Source organism: Boleophthalmus pectinirostris, unplaced genomic scaffold (genome assembly GCF_026225935.1).
Source record: "Boleophthalmus pectinirostris isolate CB_2022bp ecotype Guang Dong unplaced genomic scaffold, ASM2622593v1 HiC_scaffold_9, whole genome shotgun sequence".
In the NCBI taxonomy this organism is placed as follows: Eukaryota; Metazoa; Chordata; class Actinopteri; order Gobiiformes; family Gobiidae; genus Boleophthalmus; species Boleophthalmus pectinirostris.
The window spans coordinates 37570845-37580844 of record NW_026571541.1 but is presented as its reverse complement, the minus strand read 5'-3'; the positions used below and the strand labels follow the sequence as shown (position 1 = coordinate 37580844).

Below are 10000 nucleotides of genomic sequence, written 5' to 3'. Positions count from 1 at the left end.
CACAAGTCCACAAAGTCCACAAGTGTCCACAAAAGTCCACAAAAGTCCACAAGTGTCCACAAATGTCCACAAAAGTCCACAAGAGTCCACAAAAGTCCACAAGTGTCCACAAGTCCACAAAAGTCCACAAGTGTCCACAAGAGTCCACAAGTCCACAAGTGTCCACAAAAGTCCACAAGTGTCCACAAGTGTCCACAAAGTCCACGGTTCAAATGTTTCACTGCAGACTGACGAACAAATACTGAACGTCATTTACACGACATTTAATCCAGAGACAAGAACAATAAACCAGGTCACACATCTGCAAAACTCTCACCTGTCTCACCTGTCTCACCTGTCTCCCCTGTCTCACCTGTCTCCCCTGTCTCCCTGTCTCCCTGTTCCCCTGTCTCCCCTGTCTCCCCTGTCTCCCCTGTCTCACCTGTCTCCTGTCCCCTGTCTCACCTGTCTCCCCTGTCTCACCTGTCTCACCTGTCTCCCTGTCTCGCCCCGTCTCCCCCGTCTCACCTGTCTCCCCTGTCTCACCTGTCTCAACCCGTCTGTCTCCCCGTCTCACCTGTCCCCCCCGTCTCACCTGTCTCACCCGTCTCCCCCGTCTCACCTGTCTCACCCGTCTCACCCTGTCTCCCTGTCTCACCTGTCTCCCTCACCCGTCTCCCCTGTCTCCCCTGTCTCACCTGTCTCACCCGTCTCCCCTGTCTCACCTGTCTCACCCGTCTCACCCGTCTCCCCTGTCTCCCCTGTCTCACCTGTCTCCCCTGTCTCACCTGTCTCACCCGTCTCCCCTGTCTCACGTCTCCCGTCTCACCTGTCTCACCTGTCTCACCTGTCTCACCTGTCTCACCTGTCTCACCTGTCTCACCCGTCTCACCTGTCTCACCTGTCTCAGTTCAGGTTAAACTACAGAGATTCTACAGTTTTGAACGATACAGACACAACAATAACAGCAGCAGAAATAGTAGTAGTAAAAGTAGTAGTAATAGTAGTAGTAGTAGTAGTAGTAGTAGTAGTAGTAGTAGTAGTAGTAGTAGTAGCAGTAGTAGTAATAGTAATAGTAGTAAAAGTACTCACAGCAGAGGGCGATGATGTGGCTGCTGTCTTCGTGGACAAACTTCTTGGTCACAGATTCCTCCATGATCTGCTTCACCTGAAACAACAACAACAACATGAGTCCAGACCAGGATCATAACCAGATCTGAGAGTCCAGACCAGGATCATAACCAGATCTGAGAGTCCAGACCAGGATCATAACCAGATCTGAGAGTCCAGACCAGGATCACAACCAGATCTGAGAGTCCAGACCAGGATCATAACCAGATCTGAGAGTCCAGACCAGGATCATAACCAGATCTGAGAGTCCAGACCACAACCAGATCTGAGAGTCAGACATCAGACAGACCAGGATCACAACCAGATCTGAGAGTCCAGACCAGGATCACAACCAGATCTGAGAGTCCAGACCAGGATCACAACCAGATCTGAGAGTCCAACCAGATCAACCAGAATCTGAGAGTCCAGACCAGGATCACAACCAGATCTGAGAGTCCAGACCAGGATCACAACCAGATCTGAGAGTCCAGACCAGGATCATAACCAGATCTGAGAGTCCAGACCAGGATCACAACCAGATCTGAGAGTCCAGACCAGGATCACAACCAGATCTGAGAGTCCAGACCAGGATCATAACCAGATCTGAGAGTCCAGACCAGGATCATAACCAGATCTGAGAGTCCAGACCAGGATCATAACCAGATCTGAGAGTCCAGACCAGGATCACAACCAGATCTGAGAGAGATCCAGATAACCAGATCTGAGAGAGACCAGGATCACAACCAGATCTGAGAGTCCAGACCAGGATCATAACCAGATCTGAGAGTCCAGACCAGGATCATAACCAGATTTGAAGAAAAGCATTTGATGGAACCTCCACTAGAAAAGTTACACAGTGCAGCTTTAACAATCAACAGTTTTTCCTGTTGTGACGTCACTAGAGCAAAAACTGGACCAGGAAGTTTGTTTGTGACTGAGATGTAGTCCTGGTTTAGTCCTGGTTTAGTCCTGGTTTAGTTTTGGTTTAGTCCTGGTTTAGTCCTGGTTTAGTTCTGGTTTAGTCCTGGTTTAGTTTTGGTTTAGTCCTGGTTTAGTTTGGTTTAGTCCTGGTTTAGTCCTGGTTTAGATCTGGTTTAGTACTGGTTTTAGTCCTGGTTTAGACCTGGTTTAGTCCTGGTTTAGTCCTGGTTTAGTTTTGGTTTAGTCTTGGTTTAGTCCTGGTTTAGTCCTGGTTTAGTTCTGGTTTACTTCTGGTTTAGTCCTGGTTTAGTCTTGGTTTAGTCTTGGTTTAGTCTTGGTTTAGTCTTGGTTTAGTCCTGGTTTAGTCCTGGTTTAGTTTTGGTTTAGTCCTGGTTTAGTCCTGGTTTAGTCCTGGTTTAGTCCTGGTTTAGATCTGGTTTAGTCCTGGTTTAGTCCTGGTTTTAGTCTGGTTTACTCTTGTTTAGTCTTGGTTTAGTCCTGGTTTAGTCCTGGTTTAGTTTTGGTTTAGATCTGGTTTAGATCTGGTTTAGTCCTGGTTTAGTCTGGTTTAGTCTTGGTTTAGTCTTGGTTTAGTCTTGGTTTAGTCTTGGTTTAGTCCTGGTTCTGGTTTAGTCCTGGTTTAGTCCTGGTTTTAGATCTGGTTTAGTCTGTCTGGTTTAGTCTGGTTTAGTCTGGTGGTTTAGTCTTGGTTTAGTCTTGGTTAGTCTTAGTTTTAGTCTGGTTCAGTCTGGTTCAGTCCTGGTTTAGATCTGGTTTAGTCCTGGTTTAGATTGGTTTAGTCTTGGTTTAGTCTTGGTTTAGTCCTGGTTTAGTCCTGGTTTAGATCTGGTTTAGTCTTGGTTTAGTCTTGGTTTAGTCCTGGTTTAGTCCTGGTTTAGTCCTGGTTTAGTCCTGTTTAGTCCTGGTTTAGATCTGGTTTAGTCCTGGTTTAGTTTTGGTTTAGTCCTGGTTCAGTCTGGTTCAGTTTTGGTTTAGTCCTGGTTTAGTTATGGTTTAGTCTGGTTTAGTCCTGGTTTAGTCCTGGTGTTTGTTTGTTTTTTATAGTTTGTATTGATTATTTGTTTATTTTTAGAGAATAAAAGTGCAGTTTAAAGTTCAGGTGCCTCCTCGTGTGTCAGATGCCCTCCCGTCTCCTCCTCCTCTTCCCTCTCTCCTCTCCTCCCTCTCTCTCTCTTTGCTCTCAGTCTCTCCTCTCTCTCTTCTTTCCTTCCACTTTCCTTCTCTCTCTCTCTCTCCTCCCTCCTCTCTCTCTCTCTGCTCTCTTCCAATTCTTCCTCTTCTCTCTCTCTCTCCTCTCCTCCTTCCTTCCTGTTCTCTTTCTCCCTCTCTTCTCTCCTCTCTCTCTCTCTCTCTCTCCTCTCTCTCTCTCTCTCTCTGCTCTCTTCCAATTCTTCCTCTTCTCTCTCTCTCCCCTCTCCTCCTTCCTTCCTGTTCTTTCTCCCTCTCTTCTCTCCTTCCCTCTCTCTTCTCTCTCCTCTTCTCTTCTCTCTGATATAATCTGTGGTGGATGATTTAACGTCAGCCGGAGCTGCTGCTGCCATGACGACGGAGGAGAAAGTCTTAAAGGGACAGAACCTCAATTTAAACACACACAGGGTTAGACCTGGTTTAGATCTGGTTTAGATCTGGTTTAGACCTGGTTTAGACCTGGTTTAGACCTGGTTTAGATCTGGTTTAGACCTGGTTTAGACCTGGTTTAGACCTGGTTCAGTCCAAGTTTAGTCCTGGTTTAGTCCTGGTTTAGACCTGGTTTAGACCTGGTTTAGTCCTGGTTTTAGACCTGGTTTAGTCCTGGTTTAGACCTGTTTTAGACCTGGTTTAGACCTGGTTTAGACCTGTTTTAGACCTGATTTAGTCCTGGTTTAGTCCTGGTTTAGACCTGGTTTAGACCTGATTTAGACCTGGTTTAGACATGGTTTAGACCTGATTTAGACCTGGTTTAGTCCTGGTTTAGACCTGGTTTAGACCTGGTATAGTCCTGGTATAGTCCTGGTATAGTCCAGGTTTAGTCCAGGTTCAGTCCTGGTTTAGTCCTGGTTCAGTCCTGGTTCAGTCCTGGTTTAGTCCTGGTTGTTTTAGATTTGTCTTAGATGTTGCTTAGTCCTGGTTTAGACTTGGTTAAGTTCTTTCTTAGTACTTGTTTACGCCTGGTTTAGTCCTGGTTTAGTCCTGGTTCTGTCCTATCTTAGAACTGATTTTTCTCTGTTTGGTCCTGGTTCAGTCCTGGTTTAGTCCTGGTTGTTTTAGATTTGTCTTAGATGTTGCTTAGTCCTGGTTTAGACTTGGTTAAGTTCTTTCTTAGTACTTGTTTACGCCTGGTTTAGTCCTGGTTTAGTCCTGGTTCTGTCCTATCTTAGAACTGATTTTTCTCTGTTTGGTCCTGGTTTAGACCTGGTTTAGTCCTGGTTCAGTCCTGGTTCAGTCCTGGTTTAGTCCTGGTTGTTTTAGATTTGTCTTAGATGTTGCTTAGTCCTGGTTTAGACTTGGTTAAGTTCTTTCTTAGTACTTGTTTACGCCTGATTTAGTCCTGGTTTAGACCTGGTTCTGTCCTGGTTTAATCCTAACTGTGTTGGATTTGAGTTAGATGTTGTTTAATCCTGGTTTATATTTAGTTTAGTTCTGCCTTGGTCCTCGTTTATGCCTGATATAGACCTGATTTAGTCCTGGTTTAGTCCTGCTTTAGTACTGGTTTAATCATGGTTTAGACCTGGTTTAGTCCTGGTTTAGTCCTGGTTAAATGACGGTTCGGTCTTTGTTTAGTCCTGGTTTAGTCCCATTTTAGTCAATAATAAAAACACATAATTAAATTGCGTTAAACTCTTCCTGCCTTGTGCTGTGGCATCATCTGTTGCCATGACAATTAAGCATTTAAGCGTTTTGAATAGAGAAAAGTCCTCAAAAAGTCCTCTGAAACCTATTTTTTCTTTCTGTTTTTCCTTGACCGTCTTTTCTTTCTCGTTTAAACCGCACGAGCTCAGAGACGACAGGAAACCAGGAGGGACAAAAACCACACAGGGATCGATGCTCCTGTTCTGGTCGGTTTGGTTTGAGATTTGAAACCAGCGTCAAACCAGGACAGAGCGGAGTTTAGACCGAGAGCAACGAGACAACAACAACAAGAGAACATTTGTAGTTTTAATCCTGGTTTAGACCTGGATTAGACCTGGATTAGACCTGGTTTGGTCCTTGTTTAGTCCTGGTTTGGTCCTGGTTTAGTTCTGGTTTGGTCCTGGTTTAGACCTGGTTTAGTCCTGGTTTAGTCCTGGTTCAGACCAGGTTTAGTCCTGGTTCAGACTCTCTAATGAAGCTCCTGCACATCTCAGAGGGCTTGTGGCTGTGTTCAGTTTTGTGTCATGTTTTTGTTCATGGAGGATTGTCGTTAGTCGTGTGAGAGAATGTGGGGCCTAACAGGCTTGTGGGCGGAGTCACCTCGTGGAACCACAGTCTTAACTGGACGTGTGAGCGGCTCGGTTCTGTGTTTGTCACTGGGAAAGACGATCAAACTGGATCAGATCTACAGTGAAAACATCTGAACACGTTTGTATTTCCACGACAAACACCAGGATCAATAAGACTCATGTCTTACCCAGAAACACTCAGAGCATCAAAACATAAGATGGATCTATTTTTCTGAAATTCACACGTGCAGGACGTGCTGGCAGGGCCGCACCTGTCACTAGTTCTGTTCATTGTTTTTATGGACAGAGTTTCTAGGTGCAGTCAGGATCAACTCTGATGTTTGCAGATGATGTTGTCCTGTTGTCTTCATCAGACCAGGACCTGCAGCTCTGGGGCGGTTTGACCCGAGTGTGAAGCGTCTGGGGTGAAGATCAGCTCCTCCGAGTCCAAGGTCGAGGTTCTCGACTGGAAAAAGGCGTCTTGTCGTCTCCAGGTCGTGGAGAGTCTCTGCCTCAAGTGGACGAGTTCAAGTGTCGGGGTTTTGTTCTCGAGTGAGGGGAGGATGGAGCGTGAGATTGACAGGTGAACAGGTGCAGCGTGAGATTGACAGGTGGACAGGTGCAGCGTGAGATTGACAGGTGGACAGGTGCAGCGTGAGATTGACAGGTGAACAGGTGCAGCGTGAGTGACAGGTGGACAGGTGCAGCGTGAGTTGACAGTGGACAGGTGCAGCGTGAGATTGACAGGTGAACAGGTGCAGGTGACGAGTGAGTGGACAGTGCAGCGTGAGATTGAGGTGACAGGTGCAGCGTACAGGTGACAGGTGCAGCGTGAGATTGACAGGTGGACAGGTGCAGCGTGAGATTGACAGTGACAGGTGAGACAGGTGCAGCGTGAGATGCAGGTGACAGAGCGTGAGATGACAGGTGGACAGGTGCAGCGTGAGATGACAGGTGACAGGTGCAGCGTGAGAGACAGGTGACAGGTGCAGCGTGAGATTGACAGGTGGACAGGTGCAGCGTGAGATGCAGCTGACGTGACAGTGGGACAGGTGTGACAGGTGGCAGGTGCAGCGTGAGATTGACAGGTGGACAGGTGCAGCGTGAGATGACAGGTGGACAGGTGCAGCGTGAGATTGACAGGTGCAGCGTGAGATTGACAGGTGGACAGGTGCAGCGTCGGCAGTGATGCGGTCGCTGTATCGGTCCGTTGTGGTGAAGAGGAGCTGAGCCAAAAGGCAAAGCTCTTGATTTTTGGTCAGTCTCTGTTCCTCCCCTCACCTGTGGTCCTCACCTCTGGTTTCCTTCTGGGAGCTCAGTCACACAGGAGGAGCTCGGAGTAGAGCTGCTGCTCCTCCACGTGGAGAGGAGCAGCTGAGGCTCGGGCATCTGTTCTGGACGCCTTCTGGAGAGGTTTTCTGGGCATGTCCCACAGGGAGGAGGCCCCGGGGAAGATCCAGGACACACATGTCTCTGGACTGGTCTGGGAACACCTCAGGGCCCCCAGAGGAGCTGGAGGAAGTGTCTGTGTGTGTGGAGAGGGAAGTCTGGGAGTCTCTGCTCAGACTGATGCTCCCGCGACTCGACCCCGGATAAATCAGAACAAAATGGATGGAGGAGCTGCTCCACGTGCACAGCAGGGGGCAGTGTGGCCGAACTCATTCACTTTTAACACATTCTAAAAAATACACGTCTGTCTGATATTTGCACTTTGGTCTAGTCTCTGGTCTGGTCTCTGGTCTGGTCTCTGGTCTGGTCTCTGGTCTGGTCTCTGGTCTGGTCTCTGGTCTGGTCTGGTCTCTGGTCTGGTCTCTGGTCTGGACTCTGGTCTTTGGTCTGGTGCAGTTTAAGAATCAACAAAACATCAAGAAACCAGTATTTGAACCAAACTCCTGTCAGCTCCTGTCAGCTCCTGTCAGCTCCTGTCTGCTCCTGTCTGCTGCTCCTGTCAGCTCCTGTCAGCTCCTGTCTGCTCCTGTCTGCTCCTGTCTGCTCCTGTCTGCTCCTGTCTGCTCCTGTCTGCTCCTGTCGGTTTATTTTTATCTTGACCTTTTTCGTAATAAACCTCGTTGTTGTAAATGTGGCAGTTTTTCTTTGGCTCAGATTGACTCAAAAACGTCGTGTTCAAGTTTCGTTCGTTATTTTAAGTCGATACGTTTCAGATTTTGTCCAAAACTAAAAATTACAAACACAAAATTCAAGTCCAGGTCTGTTTTTGACGAGGGAACGACATTAGAACGAGACTTAAAGCTTCACAAGAGTCACGTTTTTTGTAATACAGGAGCTTTAAAGACAGAAAAACATTTACTTTTTTTTTTTACGTCGATAAAACGTCAATAATCTTTAGAATCGTCCAAACAAATCTGCCCCAAAGTTTTGTCCGACCGGATCTGACATTGATTTTTACATCGATTATTCTGGAAAAATCAACAAAACTCACGTCACAAATGTTTAAAGAAGATTAAACCAGGACTAAACCAGGACTAAACCAGGACTAAACCAGGACTAAACAAAATCCGGACTGAACGAGGACTATGGCAGGACCGAGCCAAGACTGAAATTGGGGGACTTAATCAGAACTAAGACAGGATTTAAGAACCAAGACAGGACAAAACTGGGAGGAAATAAGAAGAACTGAACCAGGACTAAACCAGGACTAAACCAGGACAGGATAAGAGTGGTTAAATTAAAATTAGCAGTCCTGTTTTGGTCTTGGTTCAGTCCTGGTTTAGTCCTGATCCAGCCCTCGTTTAGTCCTGGTTTAGTCCTGGTTTAATCCTGGTTTAGTCCTGGTTTAGTCCTGGTTTAGTCCTGGTTTAGTCCTGATCCAGCCCTCGTTTAGTCCTGGTTCAGTCCTGGTTTAGTCCTGGTTTAGTCCTGGTTTAGTCCTAGTTTAGTTCTAGTCCTTTTAGTCCTATGGTTTAGTCCTGGTTTCAGTCCTGGTTTCAGTCCTGGTAGTCTGGTTCAGTCCTGGTTTAGTCCTGGTTCAGTTCAGTCCTAGTTTAGTCCTGGTTTAGTCCTGGTTCAGTCCTGATTTAGTCCTGGTTCAGTCCTAGTTTCAGTCCTGGTTTAGTCCTGGTTCAGTCCTGTTCAGTCCTCCGTTTAGTCCTGGTTTAGTCCTGGTTTAGTCCTGGGTTTAGTCCTGGTTTAGTCCTGGTTCCAGTCCTCGTGTTTAGTTTCAGTCCTGGTGGTTCAGTCCTGGTTTTCAGTCCTGGTTTCAGTCCTGGTTCAGTCCTGGTTCAGTCCTGGTTCAGTCCTGGTTTAGTCCTGGTTCAGTCCTGGTTTAGTCCTGGTTTAGTTCTGACTTTTTGTCTCAGTCTGGTTCCATCAAAACATCAACGTCACGACGACGCGTGACTCTGATCTAAAAATAAACCTGAACTCACAGCCACGTCTCACAAGAACAGAACACAAAATAAATAATAATAAAATAATAATAATAAATTGTACTTAACCATTAAATCTCTTTAACAACTCAAAACAACAAAATAAATTAACATAAATAAAACTGGAAACTGAACCGTGGCTTTTATATTTTCTCATTCTTTCTTTGCGACTGCTCTCTGGCATTTTTGTTTCGTAAAAGTTGATCACTCGAGGAAAAACGCTTAAGTAAAAGTAGATCAGTCTAAGCAGGGACTCCCAGACTTCCTTCACCCCAGACACTTCCTCCAGCTCCTCCAGGGGGACCTCGAGGTGTTTCCAGACCAGACCAGAGACAGAGTCCCTCCAGTGTGTCCTGGGTCGCCTCCTCCCGCCCAGAACAGATGTGCAGCCACGTGGAGAGGAGCAGCGGCTCCACTCCGAGCTCCTCCCTCTTTATCTAAGGGAAAACCCAGACGCCCTGCGGAGGAAACTCATCTGTGTCGCTTGTATCAGTGAACTGGTCCTTTCAGTCATGACCAGAGGTGAAGGGAGAATCTGTGTCGTTCGTTCATTTGTTTTTCAATATAAAACCAAAAATAAGAAAACGAAAAAACAACAGTTTTCTTCATTATTTGTCTCCAAAACCAAAATGAAAAAAAAACAGATAATGATTTGTTTTTTCACTTTTCGATTTTGTGTTTAAATGAAAAATGGAAAAAACAGATAACGGTCGTTTCCCGTTTACGTGACTTCAGTGACTGTGATGTCGGACTGAACCAGGACTGATCCAGGTCCGGGACCAGACCGGGACCAGACCGGGACCAGACCGGGACCAGACCGGAGGCTCAGAGCCCATGGCAGGGCCAGAGCGCGAAGCTGAGGCTCGATCCCCACGGAGGTTGTCAAAGCTTGGAGTCCGGTCTGGTCCCAGTCTGGTCCTGGTCTGGTCCCTTGGTCGCCAGGTCTGGTCCCGGTCTGGTCCCGGTCTCAGTCCCGGTCTGGTCCCGGTCTTGTCTTTGTCTCAGTCTTGGTCTGGTCCTGGACCTGGATCAGTCCTGGATCAGTCCTGGATCAGTCCTGGATCAGTCCTGGATCAGTCCTGGATCAGTCTCACATCACTGAAGTCACGTAAAAAAGCCCGTTATCCGTTTTTTTTTCCATTTTTTCATTTTAAACACAAAATGAAAAACTGAAAAATCGAATCA

At 46.8% G+C, this 10000-nt stretch overlaps 1 protein-coding gene across 1 annotated transcript in view; it reads right to left on the bottom strand.

Moving 5' to 3' along the window:
• sgsm2 (small G protein signaling modulator 2) overlaps positions 1-10000 on the bottom strand; it is a 97789-nt gene that overhangs the window by 85311 nt on the left and 2478 nt on the right. Inside the window, exon 2 of the mRNA XM_055166881.1 lies at positions 1072-1147. Within this exon, the coding sequence (XP_055022856.1) occupies positions 1072-1147 (76 nt within the window). The remainder of the gene's footprint in view (positions 1-1071; positions 1148-10000) is intronic.